General features: G+C 37.2%; 2 protein-coding genes across 8 annotated transcripts; both read right to left on the minus strand.

The window, feature by feature from the left end:
• Positions 1 to 703: 703 nt before the first annotated feature.
• Positions 704 to 18832, minus strand: bchs (WD repeat and FYVE domain containing 3 bchs). 5 transcript variants are annotated; one of them, XM_076367907.1, is made up of 47 exons: positions 18563 to 18595; positions 17759 to 18048; positions 17422 to 17658; positions 17066 to 17311; positions 16838 to 16996; positions 16555 to 16747; positions 16292 to 16478; positions 16039 to 16220; positions 15597 to 15948; positions 15407 to 15528; positions 15047 to 15330; positions 14713 to 14979; positions 14358 to 14648; positions 13910 to 14283; positions 13545 to 13834; positions 13165 to 13380; positions 12688 to 13089; positions 12464 to 12600; positions 12203 to 12386; positions 11782 to 12053; positions 11471 to 11700; positions 11221 to 11388; positions 10939 to 11147; positions 10671 to 10858; positions 10429 to 10577; positions 10147 to 10345; positions 9712 to 10072; positions 9421 to 9625; positions 8931 to 9351; positions 8647 to 8856; positions 8390 to 8578; positions 8013 to 8306; positions 7705 to 7940; positions 7364 to 7619; positions 7076 to 7287; positions 6870 to 7002; positions 6639 to 6792; positions 6338 to 6572; positions 6025 to 6248; positions 5688 to 5941; positions 5392 to 5619; positions 5121 to 5312; positions 4871 to 5042; positions 4559 to 4805; positions 4190 to 4444; positions 3704 to 3901; positions 704 to 3632 (listed from the first exon to the last, which is right to left on the minus strand). In XM_076367907.1, exons 2-47 carry the CDS (start codon positions 17765 to 17767, stop codon positions 3518 to 3520), a joined length of 10338 nt encoding a protein of 3445 aa, XP_076224022.1. In that variant the 5' UTR covers positions 17768 to 18048; positions 18563 to 18595; the 3' UTR covers positions 704 to 3517. The 5 variants fall into 5 exon arrangements, 4 of the variants coding, with proteins under 4 accessions (XP_076224022.1, XP_031827017.2, XP_031827016.2 ...); XM_031971157.2 differs by lacking the exons at positions 17759 to 18048; positions 18563 to 18595 and adding an exon at positions 18705 to 18832; XM_031971156.2 differs by having other exon boundaries at positions 8013 to 8300; positions 17759 to 18690.
• Positions 18833 to 19268: 436 nt separating this feature from the next.
• On the minus strand, positions 19269 to 23021 carry LOC116424579 (poly(ADP-ribose) glycohydrolase). Of its 3 annotated transcripts, XM_031971160.2 has the most exons (12): positions 22618 to 22989; positions 22431 to 22543; positions 22197 to 22357; positions 21999 to 22115; positions 21744 to 21902; positions 21427 to 21680; positions 21222 to 21322; positions 20938 to 21097; positions 20542 to 20860; positions 20237 to 20471; positions 19914 to 20163; positions 19695 to 19839 (listed from the first exon to the last, which is right to left on the minus strand). In XM_031971160.2, coding segments are annotated over exons 2-12 (1857 nt in total). In that variant the 5' UTR covers positions 22531 to 22543; positions 22618 to 22989; the 3' UTR covers positions 19695 to 19838. The 3 variants fall into 3 exon arrangements, with proteins under 3 accessions (XP_031827019.1, XP_031827018.1, XP_031827020.1); XM_031971159.2 differs by having other exon boundaries at positions 19269 to 20163; positions 22897 to 23021; XM_031971158.2 differs by having other exon boundaries at positions 19269 to 20163.
• Positions 23022 to 25643: the final 2622 nt, after the last annotated feature.

Here is a 25643-nt window from a genome sequence, read left to right on the forward strand (position 1 = left end):
GCTTTTCGGAAGTGAAGTACTACATAAAATAAAAGTATGAAATTGTTAGAAACACAGAAAAATGAAGTTTATATTTATGTCATACAGTGATGACAGAGTAATGCAATGTGCGGAATCAGATGAATCAAACTCTTAATTCTTTCAGTTTGGGTGTTATGTTGTATAACATTAGAATTGAACATACTATTTTTTAAATAGAGTATCGTTTTTGTTGTTTGTACAAAATGCATTGTAATAAAATACACAATAAAATGTATGTAAAGTTCTATTTTATAATACATGTGGTACACAGACACCAGCGCATTTCAATACGATTACAAATAATACTGTTCAAAACTATAAAATGAAATTTTGCTGCATCGATAAACAATAAAGGGTATTCACGGTGACTAGAAATAATACTTATTCTTCTACACGATAAAACGATCACTTTGTTCCAATTACATATAATCATCTACAATGTAATCTTAATAAAATAATGCATTCTCTTGAGATTAGGTTCGTCCTGCCCTTAAAAGATTTCACATCGCTCGTGTTTTTGTAGATTACCTCGGTTTACTTTAAAGAGAACAAGAGTTTTAAGAAACTTTTCACGAAATCAAAATCTATGTTTCTCGATTAGAATTAAGTGTAAGCTCACCAATTCCATTATACAATGAATTATAAGCTTTGTTTTGTTTGTGTATAAGTAGAAGTACAAAAGTAAAGATAATTGGCAATGTTTTATTAGAACTGGCATGTAATAATGACACACAGATATTATTTGCATAAGATACGTGGTAACTCTTCCTATTTTTATGCATCTGCATGATTTGGAGATTTTTTTTCAACATTCCTTGAACCTCACTCATGAAGTTTCCAGCGTTTTCTCTGATTTTCATGTCGAGCACATTCTCGGTGAAAGAATGTGCATTAGACATAGTGCTGATAATACACAGTGAGAGATACAAGTAATTTATTCATACATTGCTCACCTTTTGCTTTCAATTGTTAATACTGTTTCCCGCGTGTAACGCAGAGTTACAAATTTTTCTTAGTCCATCTCATAAGAACTTAGTATTCTATAAAAATTACAGATTGACGTACTTCACTTTCAAATCAGTGGATATACTAACAATCGTATTGCCAAATGAAAGCAACAGACAGCGATTATGACCGAATAATTTTTCTCTTTTATTTGACTAGTAACGGCAATACTAGTGACATTAAAGTACCACGTTGAAACAACACTCTGCAGTGTGTTTGAACTGCGTTCATTTCGTTTTCAATTTCATTTTGTCACGCTATTCCATGATCTTTATAAAATTTGTGCCTTTAGAAAAATGGAAGTGTATCGATAGAATACAAACGGTAGAATTTGTTATTCGTATAGGGAGACAATGCTTTTTTCTTTCTTTTTTTTATCTTCCAAGTACCGCAATCTTCGCATTTATACAAATTCTCTTCTTGCGCGATTAGTCCAGCATTTGTGGATTCATTCTAACCATTAGGTAAATTCAATTTTTTCATGAAGAAATGCATCACGTTTGCGATTCTTTGCCGTTTCAAAATGTTATAAAATACTTGTTCCAAGAACACGCATATTTTTTTTTTCGTTTAAATTACTTCTGCTTTCACAATTAATTTTATAGACACGGTCACAATAATATATATACATATATTTAAATATACGTATCTATGTATATGTATATGTATTATGTATACGTTTATATTTATATATACAATGTGATCAGTCGAAGGTGAGATAAATATTAAAAAGTGATCCTACACATCGAAGTAAGACAAAACTCAGGAGTAGAGAAATTTAGCTAATATTTGTAATTAGTGGATCTTTCAATTCTCAGTAATTTGGAAATGATACAGATACACCCTATATTATGTTACTCTTTTTTTTTTGTTTTTGTCTTATCTGGTAGTATCACCTATTAAAATTTGTCACATTTGTAACCGAACACCGTGTATACATACATATACTAACTCTGTGAACAAACGAGTGTATTCCACATTTACGACATTGCTTATATTACGTTACTGCTGGTTTTAGAGTCTATGGTTTTTTTTGTTAACCAACTTACAGTTATATCATAACACTTTTACGTAATTAAAGGTATTGTCTATTATAAAGTTACGAGTTTTACACCTGTATAGGCAGCGGTCACAATGTAGTGCACTGCAATTGCAATATCTCCTCTCTCTCTCTCTCTCTCAAGAATCAAAATACATATATGCTTGATTTCTCGAAACCATTGAAGTTCGTCAATTCTACAAAATGGAAAAATAAAAGACCTGTCATTTACGATGCAATAATAAATTATATACCCTCGACAATCCTTACAATGAATCACACCGCGTATTATTATTGCATTTTGTACATGACGTTATCGTAAGGGAAAAACAAACATTTTATCAAACAGCAATTGTAAACAAAACGTAATACAAAAACACTGGTACAAATAATACACGGTATATATATATATACGTATATATGTATATATGTATATATATGTATTTTTTTTTTGGTAACTCTGATAAATATTCAATCTTATATTTTTCCATTAACAATATTGACATCTTGTATACTATTCTATCATAATTTAAAATAAATATTAACAATAATCATCTAATACTATTAACATTTTCTATATATATATATACACACACACACACACACATACATACATATATATCTATATATGTATATATGTATATATAATTGTCAATGACCACCTCTCGAATTTATTTATCATAAATTTACTAAAATACGAAAGAAAATAATCACAGATTACGTGTTAAATAAATTTCGCTATATACGTTCGTATGTATAGATTTTTCGGTCAGTATTAATTTTCGCTGAAATGGATGATAAAGTGTAGCTTTGTCAAACAAAATGTACAACATATAAAACAACTTTATATATTGTTCTCTGACGAATAAAATGCAAATATACGAAACATAGAGAAATGTTCGAAAATGATCAAAATTCATAGATATATATATATATATAAAAAAGAGGAGAACGTGTACTTGTAATCTACATTCCAGTATTTGGTAAATTTTCGGGCATCGACTTCGAAAATGATGTACAACCCTGTCGATGAAGCAAAGCAGGCCGATCTTCTTAGGATACAACGTAGATATTATTGTGACAGTTTCTATAAGTTAAAAGTATGCTAGATGCGATTTTATAGGATCGACAGGAATGTACCGTAATTTAATTATTCGTTACTGAAGAACAGAAGGAACGAATCACTGGTGATAAAAACTAGGGTCAATCAACGGTCAGATTATAATAAAAAATACAGCGATTGATTTCTTCCTGTGCAGTTCGTCGAAATGCAAGAGAGCCCGATATTGCACAATATATACGAAAAAAAAATGAAACGGAAATGCACGTTTAGTTTACCTGATGGAAAAGTTCAGGTAAAGGCATATAGAGGGTACCCGTGATTATGTACATTTGAGTTGTACCCACCCTCGATCCGGTCACTTACAGAAAACCATAAAATACGCTGCCAAATTAAGCGCTGCTTTCAGCGGAAAGCTGGGAGCGCAATGATGAATAACAACCCTGACAAACTCTGACAGGTTTTAAAATTCCTAACCTCGAGATTTTAGACTCAAATCGGCTGCATCTGCGTGAAATAATGGAAAGAATTAATGAGACGTATACAAATATAATTTGTCTACAATTCTAATGACTTACTTTGAACAGAATACTTGTCCACAGTTGCGACAGTGATGCCTTCTTTCGTAAAGATTAAATCTAACTCCGCAACCAACACAAGAGTCTGCACCCTCATCTTTTAACCAGTGATCGGCGACTGTGCGACCCGGTTGCTCGCATACACTCCACGAGAAGACTCGACCTCTTGTATCTCCTACGTATACTGTTCTATGATCCCTGAAATTTCATTCACAGTATATGTTATTTTATCTTTACATCAATAATATTAACACAAATATTGTAACTGAGAGTAGCACTGTAAGCATCACCTAATTAACTCTTGACATTGTATTGCTCATGTTTCTTAAGTTATCGTAGCATACTTTACCTCACTATCAGAGACTGAAAAATGGTAATCTTATATGTAACTGGATAAAACGTGTCGAATTACCCTATATGTAGCGACAAGGATATTCCTGTAGATTTAAGAACACTCGAAACATGTGTACTAGTATAATAATTTACCTTGAAACCGCGAGAGCCGTTATAGATGCTGGTTCTGCATTATCCTTTCGGTCGTATGCAGTATGCATTGTTAATTTACTTCTAAATACTAATTGCCGTTGCCATTTAAAACCATCGCGTAAGACATTTTGTGGATTAATTCTTCTAGGTTTTGTGTCAGCTTCTGTGACCATCACAAAACTGTCTGTTAAGCTGGTATCGCTTTTACTGGCTCGCAAGGCTCCTTCAGAGTCTCCAGTAGTGCTAGACAATTCACTGTGAAGTTAATAATCCAGGTATTATCATCATTAATGCATACTTAATCCCTCAAGGACCCAAGGTAAACATAAATCTGCCTTATAGGATTAAATAAGGGTCAAGTTCTGTTACCTGGTTTGAGTACCCTCGCTGTCTGCGCGTCCTCCGCCTTCGCTCTTCCGAAACATAGGGTTTCCACGACTTTTCCTACGAAGCACAACAGTAGGAGTGTTATTATTCTGTGGTGATGGTTTGCTACTAGAACCATTGCTTGAATCGTTGTCCGAGCACTCTTCTTTCTCTTCGTGCAATCTCGACGCTTCTTTAGAAGTTTCCGCTTCCGAAAGACTACTTTCTGAACCGCTTTTCGCAAGCATAGCTACAAAAATAAATAAAAAAATAAATATACAATATAACACTAATGTTATTCCCATAGGTATTCACCTGAGCCTTCAGCTGATATACTCATTTGCTTAACCAATTCGTGTACCCGTTTCTTAGTACTTTCATTCTGATTATCAGTCTTGCTCGACTTTGTGTTTTTTTCTTTGGCAGCTGCAACTTCCTCGGGTTTATCTTCTTCCGCAGGCACTTGCACGTAATCCATTGACCACATCTAGAATTTTAATCGTCCCTGTTATTCGTTTACAATTGATTCTCATAATCGTACTGGAATGAATAGCATAATTCTTACACGAGCTACACCGTCTGTCGAACCTGTCATAATAACATTTTGCGAGTCCCATTCGTGAGTTTGGCTAAACGCCACACACAGAATTTGCTGCATTCTATCAGCTCGTCCAACGCATGTGTTGACACTCGCTAGTTCCTCACCGTTGATGCTCCACACGTGAAGCCATGTAGCTGCACATGTTGCTATATCCCCCTACAAGATAAAAAAGAAAAAAAAATTAATGTGAAATGTGTATCAACTTGGTCTTCTACATTGATCGTATGAAACTCACCGTTAATTCGTTTATGGCTACTGCGGCCACTGGTCCTGCATGTCCTCTCAACTGACGGACAAATAAGCAGCGTGACAAGTCCCATATAATTGCTGTACCGTCCCGAGATCCTGATACAATCACGTTGTAGGCTGGACTTGACGACAAACATGTAACAGCATCGGTATGACCATAGAGACACTGTTTGATCGAAAGTTGCCTCTTCGTGTATTCCCAAACGGTTACAACCTGTTGAAATACGGTACCATAAAGGTCCGGGTCGATGAAGTTTAAAATAGACTATTGAATGCCCTTACGGAGCTTGTGCCAGCGGTTACGATCAATTTGGAAGACGGACAAACACAAGCAACTATCTCTCCGCTACTCTGCATCATAGCTTCGCAAACGAACATCGCTTTGTCGCTGTCGTAATTTCCTATTCTAAGCGAATGGTCCGCGAAACCCCATGCAACGTACTTATTATACGTCGGAGGAATCAGCGTTTTATTTTGTTCAACAGCCAACACTGCTTTATCCACGTGAAGTATCTGACCGACGGGACCTTTCAATTCTATTAAATAGACCACTCAATGTTAACGTATGATCAAATTAATAAGAAAGAAAAAGCATAATGCAGATATAAAGATAATAAACCTTTGATAGGTTGAAGCGATGGCTTCAAATTGTCAAGATTATGGAAGAACAATTTATCAGACGTAGTAATACTTAAGCCTGGAGTGATTGGTCCAGGATCGATAACGCTGGTTCTTTGAGTCATCTTCTTAGCCGGGTGCGGTTTCTTAAATAACTGCTTTGGTATTTGACCGAAATTATTGATGAATCCAATGGTAGCATTCTTTTTTAGGGGATCGTCGATGCTAAAGGAACGTATGTTAAGATTAGATTTGGTGAAATGAGATGACTGTTAAAAGGTTATTATACAGTAATGGTGTAACGTTAGTTTTACTTGTAAATATCGACGTTGCCTTCATAGAATAAGTGATGGAACACATTTACTGCTTCGACTGCGGCCGGTCCATTTTGCTTGCAACCGAATATTAAATCAATCCATTGATGAAGGTGTTGCGACACGTAATCGCATTCCAATGCGAGTCGATGCACGCGTATAAATTCCCGAGGATCCTGCTTCGCCCATGGTGGAAGTACAATGTCTCCCAATTGCACGCCACTTTGTTTAGAGCCTGGGAAAATAATTTCATGTCAGTTTATTCGATTCTATTAGCAACACAATAAAACATGATATCCACCTAAGTCAAAATGATTCGAATTAACGAGAAATTCTGGAAGGTAGAAGAATTCTGGTATAAGTTCTTTCACATCCGCCATGTTGTGTTTAGAAGCAGAAAGCCAAGCTTCTTTTATGCTATTGAACATTCTGTCCGCCAAGTCGAAATGTCCACCCTATAGAAAATATCGTTCAAATTTTAATATGAAATTAATGACAGGAAACGAATTATCAAACAATTGCTTTTACAAACCTGGAGTCTAAGAAAATGTTGCGTGAATGGTTCCATTCTCACTAAATAGGAACACACTATCATAGCGGAAGAATAGTGCGTTCCATAATGATAGGGAGGCGTTTCTCCGTGAGGATCATCCCATTCTTTATATCTATTTAAATACAAATTCAAATTGAATTCATCTATATATCCAGAATATATAAAAAATCATCAATTTAATGTACCTCTTCTTGAACTGCAATAATCGTTCAGGGCTCTGTGCACCCATAGGTTTACCAAAGTCTCTAAATGTCACTGGATCAGTTAAGTCAAGTTCCTCGCTATCATAGTCAGCCAATATCCATGGAAAGATTGGATACTGCATCAAATCATTGTAACTACGGCCAGCTAAAGTGTTGAGATGCATCAAATACTGGAAGTTAGATATCTCTCCTCTCTGAAAATATCAATGCATTACATCATAAAACGCCATAACACGAATAAAAGAATACAACGTTAATTAAGATACTAACCACCCATCGTTGGGTAACCGATGTTTCTCCGATTAGGTTTGAAAGCAGACCCGTGGCTTGCTCTACGTTTGCAGTTCTCTTTTGACCAGCCACTGACTGTTGTGCGCTGTCAGCTATCGCTGTTGCGAATGTCATGAATCTTTGATAAACTTTATTCCTCACTTTACGTGGAAACGCTAACAAGTAGTTTCTGCCGTCTCCGCTGAATACTTCCAGTGCCATCGGTTGTAGCAAATACCTCCTTTTATGCACTTCCCTGTGAAACGCAGACAATTATCCTGCTACTCTGACTCACTAACATTTCTCATTCAAGATAATATTTTCTTTGCGTAATTTATTACCTAATATCCTCGTAATTAAACTTCGAGCACTGCCTCATTGCTCTAGACCTTCTAGGAGAACCTGGCGATGGCAATATTGGTTCATAAGCCTCGGGTAAACTTTCGATATCCCTTATTTCTCTGGATTTTAACAGTGTAAACCCATCGATCACGTAGAAATGTTCCTTTCCAAACAATAATAAACCTTCCGTGGTATCTAATCCCTGGATTCTAGCGCACCTGAACATGTGACTTATCTGGAAATACAAATAAATAAAATAAGTAACTGTAATACCCACTCCAGTGTCACTTATGTCTGGGAGACAAACCTTTTCGTGTTCCTCTAGTAATCGTATCAAAGTTTGATTGTCTGGAACAGCCTGATTATTTTCCTCTTCTTGCTCGTTGTCTTCTGTTACTTCATCGGGTTCACTGGCGTGACGTTCCAACGTGCAAGGTACCATGGGAGGTTCACTTTCTGTAGAAGCTTCGTTGACGTTCAACGGAGTGTCGTCGATGACGGGGTCGCGTTCTCGTTCAAACATGCCGGAGGAATTACCAAGTTGTTTCAAGTAATACTCCTTGCTGTCGGTGCTCGTTGCAACTTTATACTTCAGCTGTTTCTGCAAATGGTCGAAACGCACAAATTCGAATTCACGAACTCTTATTATTTTATACATTACAAACTTCCATAAAAACAACATACGTTATCTGGGTGTTCCAATTCAGGTCGATAAGGATAATGGATATAGAAGAGTTCGTTTTTCATCATCTTCTTTCGCATTCTGCATGGGCCCTCAGTCATGTCTAACATCCACTTGTCCAGTCTGGTAGGTGTCGGTGGTCCCCATAGACCCCGTTCTCTCGTTAATTCAGTTTCAGTTTGCAACCATTCCTGTAGATTGATTAATCAGTAATATATTTATTTCTTCCTTTGTCTTCAACATCAAATTGATTTCTTACTTGATACACGTATCTCTGAGTGTGCTGATTGGTTTGGATGTATTGTAGTCTTTTAGCCGCAGCTAATTCACGCACCAATGCCACGTGTTGCTCCGTCCATTGCGCCACTGTATTTTGATGTAATCGTAGCCTAACGCGCACGGATTCTTCTTTCCTCACTTTTGTCCTACTCGCCAATCTTGTCAAGCCTCCTGTTACCTTTTGAATTTTCTGAAACATTGTACAGTCGTTTGAGCATCGTTTTCTCCTCATGTATCCGTTACAGTTATTGCTGGAATCCTCACCGACTGTATTTGATTGTGTAGTTCCCAAGGGACTCTGTACGAAGCCTTCCTTTCCATAACAACGTAATTCATCCAAAGCCTGGTTGCAGCTTCGTTTAATTGATCTCTTATTTGCGACAGCTCGGGAGCACGTTCGTTTCCTACAGGCGCTGGAAGTGTTATTTTAAACACTTCTTCTATAGCGGGTTTCTTGCATACATATAATTCGTCCCAAACTCTCATTGCCGCGACAGACATCAAGTTGTGCCCCTGATGCGAAGTTAGTCTGTCATCGCTGGCTTCCACTTGTGGATTTACGTGCCACGTGGTTTTCATGTTTGTGTCCAGCATGACTTTAATATCTGCTGTTAACTGTAAGAGGCAGTACGTTAGGCAACCGATGAATTCCAATTCGTGATTGCCAGCACCAAAAACTAGTAGCCTAGAAAACACAATTATGGTTACATTATAGAATTTATTATTAAAACGTTGCATCAAGTATCTAGTCTACCTATGAGTCGTAAGTTTATGTAATGCTTCGAAGACAGCCATTTGATCAGCTATCGAGTCTGTTGTCCGGGACAACAAGAACAGAATAGTTCTGTTCAGACAATGATGTAGACCTTCCATGCTAACAACACCGGGCCGTCTTTTAGCTTGTCCAATTAATTTCACGATAAAGTCAAACACTTCGTGCGGATCTTTCGTCAAAGCACCTGCGTGTCGGAAATCAGAGACTTAATAAACTGATTCGGAAACATATGAATAAAAATATAGTATTAATGAGATTCATGGAATTCACCTTGCCACAGTTTATCCACTATTCTGGCTGCGACGTAACATACATTGTTAGTAATATTGTTGACAGAACCGCCAGGAACTACAGGTAACGCCGCTTGCTCTCCGATCAGAACGTCAGCGGCTAATAAATGCTCCATTAGAATAGATAGAACTTCCGTTTGGTAACGTGTTTGTTGACCCGTAGAAGCATGCTCTGGCCACGCTTCTAAAACTAAATCGATGGCTGGTGGAGACTTTGCAGTGACTGGTAAAGAAAGAGAATCTACTACGATGACCCTTAAAAAGTCCATCACAAATTTTTTCGCTGGGTGATTTATCAAACCAACATCCTTCGAAGGAGATCTCACCAATACTGGCTCTTGCTGTAATAGAAAAATCATATAATTGCTTCCGGATTTAGATGAAAGCAGAGTTGATATTTATCTGTGATAGTTACCTCATCTGCTGGGGTACTAGCTCCACTACTATCTTGACTAGAACTCGTAGGTTTTGGAAACAAAGTGCCGGCTAGTGCGCCTAACACTTCCGCAGACATGAACACTTGCATGAAGTCTGTGAAATTGTGATAGAGGAAGAACAGGAACTGTATTATTGTCACTGGATAATCACTTAACCAATCGGGTAGAGATTCGGGGCTATTGAATAAAAATTTTACAAGTGAAATGAACTTTCTATGAAATCGATTAGTCTATTTCAATAGTACGATGCGGAAACTTACTTCATAGAGTAATTATTAAGCATTGTTCGCACCATAGCTAACAAAGTAACCACTGCTTCGGGGCAAAGGTTAATTCTACTTGCAAAGGAAGATAGCGTATGGTTCGCTGGGACACCGAACAAGAAATTCCACACGTTATCCAAGTCGAGCTGTTACAACAAAGTATGGAAATTTGTTACATTTACGTCTCGTTTGAGTCTTATTAAGATATGGTATGTAAAAGTATTGTGCTCGTACTGAACTTTTAAAATGACTTTTGAATCGGTGGGCAATAATTTCACTGGTTGGCCCATCATAAGAGCGATAAAGAGAAAGTACAATTCTGGAACAAGGTCCACATGCTGTGGCAGCAACCATCCTAAATGTTGAAACCCTGGTACATGGAGACCAGATGGTTTAATCTCACCACCTGTCATTTGCTGATGACAACCTAAACAGAAAACTCATGTTATGAAGAACGATCGGTTCACTGTTAATTCTATTCAAATCCAATGTTTTCTACAAGCATACCAAGTGCAAGTGCCATTTTGTTATGATCCGTATGGCGTAACCAACCACCATTGCTAGTGCCTTCTTTAAATTTCTGTAATATTGGTTGTACCGAACAGACAGCCACCAATATTCGCAAGCCCCATATCACTGTCGTACTATGAAGACCAGATTGAAGAAACAATAATATCCAATCTAAGCCCAGTACTTTAGATAATTCTTCACACATACTGTAATACAATTGTTACATCAAAATACATCATAACACACACATTTCCCATTTCACTTTATTGCAATACTTACTTTACATTCACCTTGGGTCCATTAAATAACAAAGAATGTAAAAGTTGCAAGCAACGGTTCCGTAAAAGTATATGTTCCCCTTCTCCTTCTTTATTACCTTCGCTTTCTCGAAGAATCAAGTGCTTCTCTGAACTTTGAGGTAACGTAGCTACTATGAATTGACCAAACCTTAAAGAAACAAATACTTTTGTCAATATGAATACTTAAAACGGATGAATTGATGGCCCAACTTATCACATATAGAAATTACCAAAGTAAATCAGCTTGTCTCGGTTGACTCAACAGAATACTGAGCAGCGCAAGCAAAATCTGCCGTGTGCTGCTTTGTTTTACATCACTTAAGATATGCAACAGCTTGTGCACCAATTGCAAATCTCTCATTAAACGTAAATTCGTCCTTTTCTCACTTGACTCCGCTATTAGTTCGTACAGATGTTCCAAAAGTGATCTCAATAATTCTCCCGGTGCTTCGTGCCAAACCTAAAGACAATTTAAGTGTTTCTGTCAGTGATTATTATTCCTAATCATCTTTTAAACGAAGCTGTGATCAACGAATCGTACTTGTAAATCACAAAGGAGATCTTGAAACGCTGTAACATTAGGTATCGCGCTCGTCTCTCTGCCACTGTCAACCGTGCCAACAAGACTGAACGTCAGATGTAAGATGTGGCTGTTCAAGAGAGGACATTTCCTCCGTAGTAACATTGCTAATGTTTGATAGCCTCTTCGACGATCCATTTCTTGCTGGGCTGCTTGATTCGATCTTACAACGCAAACTAACGCTTTGACGGCAGCGTACAAAGACTCTACGTCTTGAGCCATGGCTATTAAACCTGTTGATGCAATATATAAGTGCTTAATTAGCATTACAGTGAACATTAAATGACTGCAACACCGGGTCCCGATGAGCGTTGCAATTACCCGACGTTCACTGTACTTTTAAATCCATAATCGATATCAGAAATGTAGAATTTTCAATTACCTAATAACACTGAACATCCTCCCACGTTATCAATCATTGTAGCTACGGGCCGAGGACTAAAAACCCGAACACCAAGATAACCAACGACTACGCCTCCGAGTGCCCTTGCTGGTCCACTAAGGTGTCCCGCAGAATTGTGAAGAACTCTAATGGGTGTAGCATTTTCGTGTGACGACATACCAAGCTGCAAAGAGTAATTCATTCAAATCAGTAACATTTAAAAGTTCCTCTATATTTACTCGTAGAAAATATTACACGCACCTGTTTGGCAATTGATTTATTATCCGCCCGACTATAAACTTTTCTAATTTTGGCTAACGTCAACTGAGACATCGCTTTAGCATTTAATCCAAACACAACTTTTTCTTCTGCGATAAGAGGCGTTAAAGGTTCTTGTGCTGTAATAAAAGAACCACTTATATTTATGCCCAAATGGTAATTATAATTATCATTGTAAGAATCTGAACAATCGCTTAGACAAATACCTGATAATTGTGGAGCCTGTAGACTTCCCATATAATGTGGTCCTAATTTAAACAAAGTTGCTATACTCTGTGAATTGAACACCTCTTCCACTAAATGGCATGGCCCTTGCTTCCACGCCAGTTTAGAATATCGCCGCCAACAGGGCGGTGTACCTATGTACCCATAAACCGGCGATGCTACAGTCAAATTCGCTACTCCTCCTCCGGGAACTTGCGTGATATAATGAAGCTTCTGACTGTGAATATGCTGACCATCCAAATATAATGAGAAACTTGAGTTTTTTAATACAGCACGATTGAGCACTATAGCTATATGGTGCCACTGTCCCTCGTGAAGCAAGTCAGGACACCAGACTCTTGCACCACATTCACCAGTTCCTTCTGGCTCCCATTCACCCACATCTACACGAACAATAATTCAATTTTAATTACTTAAATTTCAGACTTTGTACATTACGTGTCAAGTGAAAAACTTACTTTGCGATATTGGTGTTTCTTGCGTCGATACAATAATAGCTTTATCTCTAGCACTTAGGACCGCAGTTAAACAAATTAGATCTCTTGCAGACTGTGGGGTACGCACTAACGTCAATAATCGTACACAGTGAGGATCAGTTCTAGGGTCGCTAAATTTATCAACACATATCCATGTACTATAAGTAAGTCCAGTTTGCGGAGGAAATAGTCTGTCACCTAAAAATTAATTATATGACGTTACTCGTTAGTTTAGGACCACTTTAGGACCAGTCCTGAATTTTAACTTTAATAGTTTCATTTAAATACGAACTAAACCTTGAGAGATTAAGTGCGTGCACAGAATGGTACAGGTATAGTATACCTAAAAAGGTAATTATTACCTGAACCGATCCCACCGAGCACACTACTGTCAGCAGCCACTACTGTAGGCGGGGTCGTACTCTGTGGGGCAACACTAGGCAAGTATAAACATGCGAACCCTTCTGCGCTCATGTCAAGTTCTACGAAAGGTGGCAGAGTACACGAGCCATGAGCTCGGAAATCCTTTGGTGTTGTCATTGACACTAGAGTCTTAATACGTGTTAGTGGTACAGGACCGCCTCTAGGTTTATTCGGTTCAATGTCGTCCAGTGAGATACAACATAACGGATCACCTAGTCGTAAAAATTCTCTGAAAATAGGAATAACATATATATGTACTGAACATAATAACGCTTTATCGGTCGCATTGATAAGTTCAGTCTACCTCAAGTCACGTGGCTCTAAAGACTGTGCCGCTAATCTTTCTATGATATATTGAAGTGGTTGATGTAAAGGGTGCGTTTCATCTTGTAAAGCAATTCTGCCTACGGACAGCAATTCACCTGCCATTCCAGCGTCGCACATTATCTGTTGATTCCTCTCTGAGCGTACTAAGCTTTTAATGATTTCGGCTACATATAACTGTAAAGCTAAAGCCATTTGACAATTTGATGTCTCCGAGATCGACGGGAGCAAGTGTAACATTCCAACGACTATACCAGGGTGTACTACAATTGGTTCTGGAGTAGGGGGGTTTAGATTTAATGAGTTTATCACGCTCCTCTTTCCACTCCCGGGAGAATCAAATGATTTCTGTTGCTAAAAACGATTATGTTTAGTTATGAATGGTTCGTACGGCGGTAGTAATATTATATTTCTAAATTGTGAATCACCTCGACGCTATTTTGTTTGTGACTTGGTGACCTCATTCCTAAGCCTGCTAAATTTGGCTTATCAAAAGAGTCGAGTGCGACGTCGTATAGAAGACGCAGCAGTAAACATGCATATGCTAGTGTTTTTGGTATGAGATCTGGAAATACAGGTTCTAATACGCTTCCAGTAAACAATGTTAACAACATATTATGGTAATTCGTAGTCGGTATTAGATCTATTTCCGTGAGTTTCGTTTGTACGGAGAAACATCCAAGAAGTCGCAATGTGTCGCATAAACTCGATTGACATATCTACACAAAATGGTGATCGTATCAGTAGATTCATAGACGATGAGGATAATTACAAAATATTTACCTCATGATGAAAGAATTTCGCGTTCGCCGGCTCAAATCTCATAGCTGTACTTATTGTGTGGAATACAACGTGCAGGAGCGTTAACAGTTGCGCTTCTTCCTGCGGTGTCCTTTTTATTATATCGTTAGAAATCTCAGCGCTCTCCACCCTTTGCGTGCCCAATTGACCTTCCAAGGATACTAAAACGGACATCACGTATACGAAACCTCCTACCTTTCGGAACACAGTCCTAGTTCGGTGAGACTCTCGTAGACAAGCCAGCAAGGACTGAAATAGTATGATATTTTACAATGACGTTTATAATTTTAGACAATGTTAAATTCGAGATACAAACTTTCAGTATGTGTGTTTTTAAAACCAAGGCATTGGAAGGTGCTGAATGCATAACACCTAATAATGTAGCCATATCATCGTCTCCCCCCGCGCTAAGTATCAATTCCCTAACAATACCAAGTGCTTGGTACCGACAGTCTATATAGGGTACAAGATTATGAGCACAGCGTGCTCCACTACATTCCCTAAATACGTTAGCATTTTGAACATTGCCCGCTAATAATGTCGTCAAAGCATCCATTACTAAGGCACCCAACCGTTCATCCTCTGGGCATATATTGTATTCTGAAAGAAAAATATTAGTTGATTCGAATTACAAGATAAACCTGTTTAGTAATGCAAATAAGAATGTCAATTTTACCTAATCCTTGATCGTATGCAGCTTGTTTGTCTTTAAGCAAAGTTGCATAACGGTGAAGACACGTAACAAAGACTTCTAGCATACCTACTTCTCGATACACGTCCTTAAATATATTATTATGTCTAAAGGAATAAATTTGAATTAATAGGAATTCGGTACATCGCTTTTTGCAAGAACCCTTGTATATTACCTGAGTATATTAAGGAGTGTTTCCATGCACAAGATACTGCAGTTAGTTGAATTATTTGTTTTAAGTAGTATGGATAAAGATATAAGTTCTTTACAAGGCACGAAATTAAGTTGAAACACTATAAATTCCAGCAGCTGAAAGAACTTCACCTGTATTTCCCGATTTTTTAAGTGAATCTTTTCTGCGAATTGGGACAATGTGTTTTGCCCTTCGAGTATAAAATAATTGGCATTATCACTGTGATATACGCTAGATATTGCATCAAGAATAGTACAACATAAAAGAGACGAGTTAGATTTCACAAATACAGATTGTAATACTTGGAATGCCTGGATATTTCGAACACTTCCACCTACAATTATAGCAAAACGTTATATTAAAATTGATTGAACGAGAAATAACGATTAAGAATATATATTCTTTCATATTGTAAAGTTCACACCTCTATTACTAGGCTGAGGTAAAGTAAAGCCAAGCATTTGAAATAAAGATCCCATACTAGCTTGGCTTGGCTTTAATTCGGTATGTCCACACATAGTTAAAGATACTAACATAAGAACTAAATTTCGTATAGCATCTTGTGCTTCTGCTCTACTATCTTGTTCTAATCTGGATGGGGCATGTCTGTAAAAAACATATTTATAAAGCTTGGAACGAATGAAATTTTAAGTTAAAAAATGACGTTTGTTTCTTACTTCAATAGAAATTCTGATAGAAAGATATAGCCTTGACAGGCACGGAAATCATCCAGAAGAGTTTGTGAAACTTCACTTGAATCTTTTAAAAAACAAAATACTGTGACAAACATTTCTACTACTTCCAATGGTGCCAGTTCAGGTACACGTTGCATATTATCAACACAATGTGCTATACATCCTTTTTCTACAATAGAAGTGGTATTAGGGAATAAAGAGTTAAATGTATTATTTCAATGGATTAAATCTGAACTGATACTTACTGTGAATGTAACTGACTACATTTTGGGTAAGTCCATGTCGAGATAAAGTCATTAATACTTCTGCCGCGCTTTTACGCCACATCACATTGTAATGAGGACACCAACTAGTTATTGCTGAGAATAATAAAGTAAGATCATCTTTGCGGGCCAGCTCTTCTGCTGGATAAGGATGACTGCATAATCTCACCAATAACTATAAATTAAACAAGGTTTATATCTCAAATAAACAATTCATTGAAACATTAAAATATTATCAAGATAAGTATTTATGTGAAGTATTTACTTGCACGAATATTTTTTGTAACAGTATCCTACGTTGCTTTGGGGTAAATTCACTATTTGTATCTGCAAGATCAGCTTCGTCATCTATCATCTCAGGTAAATCAAAAAATAAATATAAGCATTTCACCAATGTTGAGGGAACAGAAGCAGTAGTCATTGCCTAATGAAATATTATATTAATACACAATGTATTGATCATTAGAATAAAATGTAAAAATGTTGTCTGTACCTGTATCAGGGAAGTATCACCTGCAGCAAGCAAATTTAATGCAGACAATAACATCCAGCCATTACTTGATTCTTCACTATTCTCAATTTCTAGAAATTTTACAATGGCACAACTCGCTGTCTCTGTACTCTGATTGCTTGCCCTTTTCCTAATTTCGGACACCATTAGTCTAGATACTTGTTGTGTAAATGCCAAGATGTCCCAAAATTTCTCACTCATATCTCCTGCAGGACTAGATCCAAATACCTGAAAATTAATGAACAATACTTGTTACACTTCATTCTTCCATAAAAACAATATATATTGAATAAATATTATTAGAACTATCCAGATGTTATAAAAGTAAATTCACTTACTTTACAAAATAATGGCAACATATTATATAGCTTGTCGTCACGTTCAGCATCTGAGAGGGGATGTGAAGGATGGGTATACTCAGAAAAAAGTTTTTTAAGGTGCATAAGACCTAGAGCAGTGTGTTGAGGATTTGTAGCTCCCACGCAATCATCTATACCACCTGCGTTACTGGAACTCATGCCTCCGACACTGGTACCCCCCCTTAATTTACGCATTATGTTCATACTTAGAATTTGCTAAAAGAAAATAAATAACATGAATCAATTTTTATACTTGTAAAACGATTCCTAAACTTCAATAAGTGAAACATATGGCATTGGTACATTCAGAACTTACATTATTCATGTTATGATGGGTATTGCATATAATATAACCATTACATTTTATTCACTTTACCAAATGAAATCTACATTTTTTTGTGTACCAACAAGATTTGCAAAGTTCAATGATGGACAATAATTTAAAGTACTATTTAAGTGGTATTTAAGAAATGTCTGTCAAATATCAATTGTGTAACATGAGAAACAAAGTTTATGATAAAAAACATGCAACTGCAATGACTTGGAATCATCCTTAACATTATAAATTATATAAACATATGTACATAAACTATATGGAATATGAACCTGTAATATATCAAATTTTCCATTCAATCATATTGAATAAATTTTATAGAGAACAAGTAAACCATAATTAACAAGAAAAACTAATAATTCACAAAAGAATACATTGAAACAATATATAACGCCAAAGAAAAAAAGTATATATTGCTACAACTATGCAATTAAAAATTATCGGACATTTGGTCTCATCTATCCCTGTGTATAAGAGATGTCTTATGAAAAATAGATTTAGAGTAGACTTCGTTGGAAAATGAAATAAAACCACGGAAAGCGATAAACGTTAACAAACGGTCACCCAATACATTAGAACGCTGATTGTACTGTCATTTGAAATGTTAACATATCGAGAAACGTGTAACATGTGAAAATGGCACATCGTACTGCAAGACGAGTCAAGATACCAAGTTACTTAGTCCATTAATCACAACAAATTAATTTTTCACGCGTATATCACAGGAATTTTCGCGCTTTGGATTCGTGACACTGTCCCTCATCGATGACTTAGTTCAATATTTACGTCTGTCGGCTGTCAAAATGTCAAGTTTGAGTGGGCCGAAGTAAAAACGACTCTCCGTAACCGCCCACGGATCTCGCGAGCAACACTAAACGAACTGCTCGCGAATATTGACTAAACTCATTGAGAATAGATTAGTTATTACCTGAAACGCGTCGCAACCCGGAAAATTCTACATTTTCTTTCGAAAAATTACTGTTTCGGCGAGAGTATTTAATAATTCAGTGGCAGCAGCCATCTTCGTTTATTCGACCGATTTCTTCGGTCCACGGCTGACACGATACGTCGATAACTATCACGTGACCGTCAATAATCGCGGATCTATTCGTCTTTTAATTTAAATTTCACTTTTCATTCGATTCATTTCGACTTCGTTATTTGACCTCCTTATATCCTGAAAATATTTCACATTCGTTTCGGCCGCGTTTTATGATGATTGTAAAAATATTTTTATTCAATAGGTGTGCCATTTGAATAATCTTATGGACGAACGATAAAAATATCGTAATTTAGGATGCGAAGGATTCAAATGACATTTCATGAAAAATTAATTACTTGGAATGTTAATCTTAGATAGTCACGATAACAGAACATATATTCCAGTTTTATTAGAAAAAGCAGTATGAAAATAATATGGTTTAATTAGTATAAATCAAACTCAAAAACGAGGTATTTTATAACATGTAATAACAGAAAAATATACTAGGAATGCGAACGAGAATTTTGTTTATTACTTCATACATTCATATTCGTAATTGCATTCATCACTGGTCGAAGGGAAATGGTTATTTACAATTACTTGTTTTATATCTTAATATTATTTTATGTACAAAGTACGTTCCATAAGAAAATTTTCAATTAAAATATTCGATCTGTACTGTGCCATAACTTTCAAGATGTACGTTGGAAAAAATCAGAAATTTTACGCTGTCCAGACTTTTTAATTAACGAGTCACGCCTGTAAGCTGATACTGCAGAAGTTTCGTTTGATAGTTGAATAGATTCGCTTGTACTATGCCCTTTAGGTGATATCACCATCGGTTGGCTCTTAGTTTCTGCTAGTGTGTTGCAAGCGTCAGTCATTTGATGGGGAATAAGTTCTTGCTTCTTATCTAACAATTCAAGACCGGACAATCGATGTTCATGAATCGTTTTAGTGTGTACTATATCCTCTGAGAGCTTCCATAAAGATTGTTTTCTTTTCTTCTCTCCGCTGTCCTTATCTTGAATGTGTTTCTCATTCTTTTCTCTATCTCGATTTTGTTCTTTTCCTGCCCCATCTGTAACATACGTGTACTCCTCAGTTACGATTTCTGTCTTCCTTTTACTGGTACTTGCTTCAGAACTAGCCAACCATCCTTGTATTCTCTCTTCTTCGGTTGGCGAATATTTAACGTCAGAATAAAAAGATCTTCTGTCATCTATGTTAACGCTTTTACTTCTCTTAAAAGCAAGTTCAGTTGTTGAATTCTGCGACAGCAGTGTCTTGTGCAAATACTGTGTCGACGGTTTTATTTTACTTCTGTTATATAAGAATTTATAAAAATCCATTTCACGAGTTCCAGCAAATTCTTGATATTGCAACAGCAAAGAAAATATTTGCTCTGAAAAAATAATACATGTAATCCGATCCATAAATGTGAAATATTTCAAAGAAGATTCAGTTGAAGTTAATACCTATGCTCGTCTCATTTTTTATGAAATGTGTATACATCTCGTTTATATCATCTCGCAGATTTTTATCGCCAAAAGTGAAATAAACAACGGATCGACCTGCTACAGAGGCAGCCATTAACTGTAATAATACTTTTAATTTTGGATTTCCTCGGAAAGCACCACAACCCCAATTTCCAGTTGCTATTGCGGGCAAATTTCTTTTGTTACTTTCACATCCGGCGAATCCTACGTATGCCTGCGCAGAATTACAATATTAGGCATTGTACAATCATTATTATAATTATGTGTAGCATTCAATTAATAACCTTATTAAGTTCTCTTGTTATGTTATTTATATTGAATTGAGATTGAGACTGTTTGAAATAAAGAGCATCAATTGCGACAATCGATGTCATTCGCCTTCCGCTACTATCTCTGGGTGTTTCATCAAGAAAATTTCCCATCCATTTAAAAGTGTTACTGTAACCTTTATATTTACTATACCTCTCAACACCACAAACAATTAAGGCTTCCGTATCATCTAATTCTTCCGTAACAAGCATAGTTACTAATAATTCAGGACAGATAACAAATCTGATCTCTTCTTGTACACAGCCTAAGCCAAGTACACCACCACCTACATATCTGAAGATATAAGGTGTTAAGATAATATATTGCAGTGATCTATTTGATACATTATTAATTTTTAAAACGTAAAATACTTGTTAGCAAAGTCCACTTGTAAGAGTCCAGCTCCATCGGTTTCTATTGTTCCTTTGCTTGTAATGTGTAATGGTGGTAATTTCTGCATTTTTTCGTCCCATTTTGGACAATTTGCTTTTGGGATATACCGTCGTTGGATCGTTACCACACCATCTGGGGCTGCTCTATGGCAAGATTATAGTAAAGTTCAAATCCTATCTCATTCTAATAAAATTAACTAATATATTTAATAATCTTGTCCTGAATATAAGTTTGGTTAAGGTAAAAAGCAACGTGTACCCACCTTTTGTTGTTACTCTTTTAAAATAATGAAATATACACTTCATTTTTTCCATTACTGATTCACATCTGTTCCATTTTTCTTCCTTATATGCTGAAAATAATCTAAATAAATGTATATATATATTAAAATGAAATTTACATAACTATTCAATTACTTATGATTATTCTTACTTAATACAAATTCATTTCAATGTCTATTAAAATACCTATTGAAGTTAATGTATGGGTATGTTCCATATTCAGATTGTGGATTAGTTGAATTTCGTCTTGGAAATGTACAGAAAAATGCATTAGCTAGTAAAGATGCTATTTGTAATTGACTAAGGCTAATTGTTGCATTGGTATGGCGTTTTAAAAGAGGCACTGGTCCAGTTATTAAAGTAGGAAGTTGTAAAGCAAGTTGAATCATCTTTGGCATCAAATCCTCAAAGAAAATATTTGTTTCATCCTCATCAAATACCTAGATTTGAAAACACTATGTAATCAGAATATCCGATCAGACGTATGAAATTGTAATTGTTACCTCAGCAAAAAAATGATGCAGTGCTGCAAAATCCCAACGCTGTGCATATATGTGATTATAAGAAAGTATCGCGGTTTCCAATTGCTGTGTTGACACAAAATTTTGAAGTAAAGACTCTTGTATTAATTCCCATCTATTACGGCAATGCCGGGTTCTATCCTACATTCAAATATAAAGAAAATATGAGATAAATTGCATTACTTCTGAAATATAACATTACATATATTACTGCATACTGTAATTATTAGTACATACCTGATCTATCGGATATCGACTATGTTTTGAATGTGGCATTCGTACAAAATCCTGACACCATTTATCAACTTGATGTGGAGGATAAGGCTTTGGTACTCCATGTGCAGGTAATGGTAACTGTTTCGTAAAACATGCTAATTAAAATATAAAAGTAATAACTGAAAACTTTTATTTAATTCTATCTCATTTTAATCTTACCGATATTAATACTGTATGAGATGCAGAAGGAGATATGGCAGGAAGCTCCTGACAACTATATATTCCTAAACCCTTACGAATTTCATCCATGCTCACACCTTTCCACTCGGGTAAATCATCAGGAGAATCTGGTTTGTCCATGTCAATGGATATTGAATTTGCTTTATAAAACCAAATAATTTAATAATAAATTCAGGAATACAGGTGAAACTGATGCATATATTAATCTCTTACAATCATCAGAAAATTCATGGTTATTTGTAGCATTGTCTGAATCATTGAAAATATCTGGTGAATGTAATTCTTCATCAAATAACAATCCAGCTTCTGACATTATAGTTGTTCAACTACAAAAATTACAAATAACATGTAATAAATACCGATAAATGATAGAATTTAAAAAAATAACACGTTTACGTACGAAAATAAAATAATATAAAGGAAATACATAACGTATCTTGAAAAAAAATTATTCGATAGGTTAAGAATAAATTACGGCGGAACTAATAATTTTAATAAATTATCGTTTATAATATAACAGTAAACATTTGTGGTTGCCAGAGAACTCATTTGCCGCCACGATTCTTAATGGTATTAAATTTACTGTAGAAAAACTTGAAGTTGTGACAAAGAAAAGAAACGTATGTATAAAGTAACAGAAAATAGTATTCAACAAGTCTAATAAAAACAACATTTATACTTCATATTTTAATATTATGCGCGTCTTTCCAGAACTAAACACAACATTTGGTAGGAATTGAAATTATATCATCGACGAGGGATAAGATAGACTGGACACCTTATACGACTTCGTGATCAATGATTTACAATACCGATCATGTAAGTTCGTCTCTTCCCATTTGCAATCTGCTCGATCGGTTAATCGGATTGCTGGATAAGGGGAGACATTTACACGCTCTGCCTGATTGTTACGGTTTATTCTTGTAATTGCCTGTTTTCTTTCGTTAATAAATATTAAAACAATAACACAAAATAGTCGTGTCTAATTTATTAAAAGTCCTATTGTTAAAACAGCTATGGTGGCGCTACGTAGTGAGAGGACGCTCAAACTTCTAGCCAAATAGTACCAGGTCGGTACTGCTTCGTGGCGTCATCAAATCAACTGCACTGTCCTCATTCACATATATTCAGTAATCAATGCTCAACATAGTGACAGCAAAATAGCTCAATACCTTGCAAGCTCTCGGGCCTTTAGGATCAACGTAAAAAAGCTCAAAAACTTCCACCTTTCGCATCTTTAATCCTTCAAAAAATGGCTCAAAAGCTCGCAAACTCTGATCTTGCGGCACAAACCAAAAAAGCTAAAAAAGTTAAGCCTTCGAATCTTTTACTCCCACAAAAAGTGGCTCAAAAGCTCGCAGCCACAACACCTTGCAGCTCAAACTAAAAAAGCTCGCAACTCGCGAATTCGGATCTTTAACTATCACAAATGTGGCTCAAAAGCTCGAAAACTCACCCGTACGGAGGCTCAAACTAAAAAAGCTCAAAGGCGCATGCCTGCGGACCTTTAACTTCCAAAAAGTGGCTCAAAAGCTCGCAGCTCCAATGCCGTAGCGCACAACAAAAAATAGCGAGCTTTTTAGTTTGAGCGATCACGACAAAAAGTGCTTGCGAGCTGCTGAACCATATTCAGTTTTCTAGGACCGACGAAAATTTGAACCTTTCGAGATTTTTTAGTTTGAGCTACTAATCTAGGGGGGCTTATGAGCTTTTGAGCCGCCTTTCTCTTCCGTAGAATGTACAAAATTTCGAAAACATTGGAGCTTTTTTAGTTTGAGCCACAAATCGTTGGAGATTTCGAGCTTTTGAGCCATTTTTGTAAGAGTTAAAGGTACGCTGTCTTGACGTTTTCGAGCTTTTTTACTTTGAACCACAAATGTGATATATTGCAAATTTTTGTGGCATTTTTGTTAGGGACAATAAAAAAATTAGAACTCAAAACAACAACTCCTTCGAACTCCCGTGAGGGACCCCTTGGAACCCCCATGAGAGACCCCTCAGACCCCCTCGAGAAACTCCCAAATTTAAACGAGAGACCCCTCAGACCCCCTCGAGAAACAACCAAATTAAACGAGAGACCCCTCAGACCCCCTCGAGAAACAACCAAATTAAACGAGAGACCCCCTCGAACCCCCACGAGAAACTCCCAAATTTAAACGAGAGACCCCCACGAACCCCCGAAATTTAAACGAGAGACCCCCAGGAACCCCCGAAATTTAAACGAGAGACCCCCACGAACCCCCCAAATTTAAACGAGAGACCCCCTCGAACCCCCATGAGAGACCCCTCAGACCCCCTCGAGAAACTCCCAAATTTAAACGAGAGACCCCCTCGAACCCCCAAATTTAAGTGAGAGACCCCCTCGAACTCCCACGAAAGACTGGGGGTTCGTGGGGGTCTCTCGTTTAAGTTTGGGTGTTTCTCGAGGGGGTCTGAGGGGTCTCTCGTGGGGGTTCGAGGGGGTCTCTCGTTTAAATTTCGGGGGTTCGTGGGGGTCTCTCGTTTAAAATTTGGGGGTTCGTGGGGGTCTCTCGTTTAAATTTCGGGGGTTCGTGGGGGTCTCTCGTTTAAAATTTGGGGGTTCGTGGGGGTCTCTCGTTTAAATTTGGGGGGTTCGTGGGGGTCTCTCGTTTAAATTTGGAAGTTTCTCGTAGGGGTTCCTGGGGGTCTCTCGTTTAAATTTGGGGGGTTCCTGGGGGTCTCTCGTTTAAATTTCGGGGGTTCCTGGGGGTCTCTCGTTTAAATTTCGGGGGTTCCTGGGGGTCTCTCGTTTAAATTTCGGGGGTTCGTGGGGGTCTCTCGTTTAAAATTTGGGGGTTCGTGGGGGTCTCTCGTTTAAATTTGGGGGGTTCGTGGGGGTCTCTCGTTTAAATTTGCAAGTTTCTCGTGGGGGTTCCTGGGGGTCTCTCGTTTAAATTTGGGGGGTTCCTGGGGGTCTCTCGTTTAAATTTCGGGGGTTCCTGGGGGTCTCTCGTTTAAATTTCGGGGGTTCCTGGGGGTCTCTCGTTTAAATTTCGGGGGTTCGTGGGGGTCTCTCGTTTAAAATTTGGGGGTTCGTGGGGGTCTCTCGTTTAAATTTGGGGGGTTCGTGGGGGTCTCTCGTTTAAATTTGGAAGTTTCTCGTGGGGGTTCCTGGGGGTCTCTCGTTTAAATTTGGGGGGTTCCTGGGGGTCTCTCGTTTAAATTTCGGGGGTTCCTGGGGGTCTCTCGTTTAAATTTCGGGGGTTCCTGGGGGTCTCTCGTTTAAAATTTGGGGGTTCGTGGGGGTCTCTTGTTTAAATTTGGGGGGTTCGTGGGGGTCTCTCGTTTAAATTTGGGGGGTTCCTGGGGGTCTCTCGTTTAAATTTGGAAGTTTCTCGTGGGGGTTCCTGGGGGTCTCTCGTTTAAATTTTGGGGGTTCCTGGGGGTCTCTCGTTTAAATTTTGG

Source organism: Nomia melanderi, chromosome 5, assembly GCF_051020985.1.
Source record: "Nomia melanderi isolate GNS246 chromosome 5, iyNomMela1, whole genome shotgun sequence".
Taxonomy (NCBI): Eukaryota; Metazoa; Arthropoda; class Insecta; order Hymenoptera; family Halictidae; genus Nomia; species Nomia melanderi.